At 43.9% G+C, this 3501-nt stretch overlaps 1 protein-coding gene across 1 annotated transcript in view; it reads right to left on the bottom strand.

Annotated features, from left to right (window-relative positions):
- Positions 1-203: 203 nt before the first annotated feature.
- Positions 204-3501, bottom strand: part of camk1gb (calcium/calmodulin-dependent protein kinase IGb) — a 16247-nt gene continuing 12949 nt past the window's right edge. The window contains exons 10-13 of the mRNA XM_063209494.1: positions 2976-3095; positions 2614-2924; positions 2052-2147; positions 204-1696 (exon numbers count right to left, since the gene is read on the bottom strand). Of these exons, the coding sequence (XP_063065564.1) occupies positions 2087-2147; positions 2614-2924; positions 2976-3095 (492 nt within the window). The 3' untranslated portion in view covers positions 204-1696; positions 2052-2086. The remainder of the gene's footprint in view (positions 1697-2051; positions 2148-2613; positions 2925-2975; positions 3096-3501) is intronic.

Below are 3501 nucleotides of genomic sequence, written 5' to 3'. Positions count from 1 at the left end.
CACACACACACACACACACACACACACACACACACACACACACACACACACACACACACACACACACACACACACACACACACACACACACACATATACATCATTCGCTCACTTTTTATCGTCAACAGCAAATGACTAGAAGTAAACAGACGTAGAGTATTGATAGTAGGAACAGTCTCTTTATTGTTATTGAGAAAGTGCAGTCTTTTCTTTTCACAGTGAGGGCATGTCCTGTGACCACACATGCCTCTGGTCTGCAGACAGTTGGCTGGGGGGTTATTCCCATACAATGACTAAGTGATAAGGCTAAGTTAACCTACAGGAAGTGCTGAACCTGCTAACAGATAACCCACATGTGTCCTTTATTTAAGACAATGAGGAGTCCAGGTTCTTCTATTTAAGATGATTCACCACTATCTCAAGGTTAACTTAGGTGCTGTTTACACGTATACAGATACTTTTAAATGTGGATATTTTTTTATCCTGCAACATGTGAAAAAAAAAACTAATTGTAATGTTTTAGCCCCCTAAATGGGACATTTTTAAAGCTGGATTTTTGATATGTGGATTTTAAAACACTGTTTACATGTAAACGGAAGGCCAAAACAAATATGTTTTCAAAAGTATCCATATAGGTGTAAACGGCTTCTTAATCTGGTTTACTTCTGAGACAGGTTCTTCAAACACTCCCCAGGTCAGCCAGCCATCACCTCTTAAACCACAACAAGCAACACAGACCTTACTGAGCACAGAGGCAGCCTACCTGTACATTAGGATGAATTACACACACTTTATTGAAGAAACTAAAGACAAAGGTGACAAAAAAGATGTTTGTGAAAGTATTTTACCCATTTTTTTGTTTTTTAGAAAAATCAAGATATCAATATGTACATGGTATGAGAATACCTGAAATATAAAAATATTGAATGACTCTATCACCTCTAGATGTGAGACAGCATGTGGAAATATACAATCATAAATCATTAAGGATGAAAAGCATTTTTAGCCTGGGTGAATTGATTTAAAAAAAACTTTTTCAAATAATTAATTGAGCTGCAGAAAAGCAAACTGTGTAACAATATACATGTTGGAAACATTGCGCAAGAGAGTGTGATTTTGATCACACCACAGCAGCAAGCATTATTTAGCATTAGCAAGTGGCATTACCATGAAAGGCATGCGGTGGCGCTTAAATAAGTAGCAAGCAGAGACACACAGACGCACAAAGACAGTGTTAGGCGTTCTGCCACTATACATCAGCCATATTGTAGAATACGCTGCGGCTGTTCAGGGGGCTACACACAGATGCTAATAGAACACACACAAATACTTTATTTTGGTTGTGACTTTAGTCACAGACAATTTTTTTTTTACTGTTTTCACTGGACAGTCATGAGCTATCCAGCTTCTGTGATGCTGCTCTGATCAAGAGCTTCACGATATGAGCAGTTAGCAGTTATTATAATTTGATGTGGTATATACGTGCAATCTCATGATTATATACCCATATACTGTACGTGTACAGGTATACTGTATGAGTGTATGCATGGTTTTGTTGGAAGAAGTCTTGACGCCCTCTGATTTGCGGGGCCTCAGAGCTCCTCCCATCCATTGGCTGTTGTCCAAGGAGGTCTCCTGCCTGCCATGTGGGCTCCGCCCCTTTCCATCAGCCATTGGCTCAGTCAGAAATACTGACCTGTCAATCAAAGGAAGGAAGAGAGGGAGGTAGATGGTGAGTGAGCACTTTACTGACATCCATCAGTATGAACCTGCTGTTAATGTGTTTTTGCATGTAAATTGCGCAAATATCCCAAAAAGCATTTGACACTGGTGGTGGATACAGGTGACTGTATGAAATGGGGAAAGAAATATTCGCACACCGTAAGGACAGGGCCATGCTTGCTGCAGGATACGCGTGCATGTCTTCATTGAGTTTTGTGCATATTTGTGTTGAGTTTCACAAACTAAATCACAGCAAGGGAACTCTACTGAGTGTGAATATTTCTTTCTCCATTTCCGTCAAGATGTGTTTAAACACGTAACAAGCTCACCAGGTAAATGAAGGTCGTGATTGCACGCTGGGCGATCACATGATGGAGCACACGCCAGTCTGCAGTGGTTGGTCACCACGACCTCTGTTGCCATACCTGCAATACACAAACACACACACACACACACTGATTTAATACACACACTCATTTACGTACGTGCAATAGACACTCATATAGGGGTCAAAGACGTTATTTTGGGCTCAGACGTCGGGTGGCTCAACGGCATGTAATGCCCATAAATTAATTAGTAATTGGTGGTTGATATGCTACAATAAATATGCTACAATGAATATGCTTCTTAGAAAGTCCACTAAACAAACAAAAATCCATACAATAGTGGCACTGGCTGTCGTTGCGCCGACCTGACGTGTATTACTGTTGAAACATCGCTGACCCACAGGCAAATCGCAAAGTTATATAGTACAACTAGAATTTCAGTAGAGGTCTTACAGTGTCTTACAGTTTTAAAGTGTATCTACAGTGTACGTAACATAGTACCACACACACACACACACAAACAAATAAAGTGTTTCTGATTATTAATGTAAGATTGCTTTTTTACCCATTTAGATTGGCAGGCTCTGAGAGGTAGACGTGCTTGCCCCTCTCCGCGCTGGTGAAGGCGCCCACGTGCATAGACATGGCGCCCCCCTGTGGTCGGGTGGGGCTGTGCGGCTGGCGCTCACGGGGGTCGCTCTGGCTGCAGCTCAGCACGGCCAGGTAGTGGCTTTTAGGCTCGCTGCTGCTGTGCGGGACGGTCACGTGACTCTCGGCCAGGCTGTGATTGGACGTCGGCGTCACATTGCCGTTGAGCTCGTCGCTGTCGAGCTGCTGGTCGTGGTTCGTGGATTTGGTGGAGGTGGAGGCGGAGGTGGAGGCGGTGGACTTGGTGGTGGTGGTGGTGGTGGTGGTCTTGGTGGAGGCCTCGGTGATGTTGATGTCTGGGATGGGGGTGGGGGGGCGGCTCTTGCGGAGGCTGCCCTCTGAGTGGGCCAGCTGCAACTTCCGCATGTGGCTGATGGCGATGGCAGCGTTGAACGCTTGCTGTGGTGCACAGAGAGAGAGAGAGAGAGAGGGGGGGGCGGGGGGCAAGAAGAGTAAATGAGAGAGAGAGAGATGGAGAGAGGGAGAGAGAGAGGGAGAGAGAGAGGGGGGGGCAGGAAGAGCAAATGAGAGAGAGAGAGGGAGAGAGAGAGAGAGAGAGAGAGAGAGAGAGAGAGAGAGAGAGAGAGAGAGAGAGAGAGAGAGAGAGAGATAGAAAGATACAGGAGAAAAACAGATGGAGAAGATAACAATGAAATTAAATGATAAACTCCAGTAGGGATGTTTTACTTGGAGATCAAAATTAATATTTCTCTGTGTGTGGATAGTGCAAGATAGACAGACGTTGATTAATTACAATATCCATTTTGGAATATTTTGGATAATTGCATTTTGTAGAACTGAATGT

The sequence above is a fragment of the Engraulis encrasicolus genome, chromosome 10 (assembly GCF_034702125.1).
Source record: "Engraulis encrasicolus isolate BLACKSEA-1 chromosome 10, IST_EnEncr_1.0, whole genome shotgun sequence".
NCBI classification, from domain to species: domain Eukaryota; kingdom Metazoa; phylum Chordata; class Actinopteri; order Clupeiformes; family Engraulidae; genus Engraulis; species Engraulis encrasicolus.
Note: the sequence above shows the minus strand (reverse complement) of the source record. Positions and strands in the feature narration are given on the sequence as shown.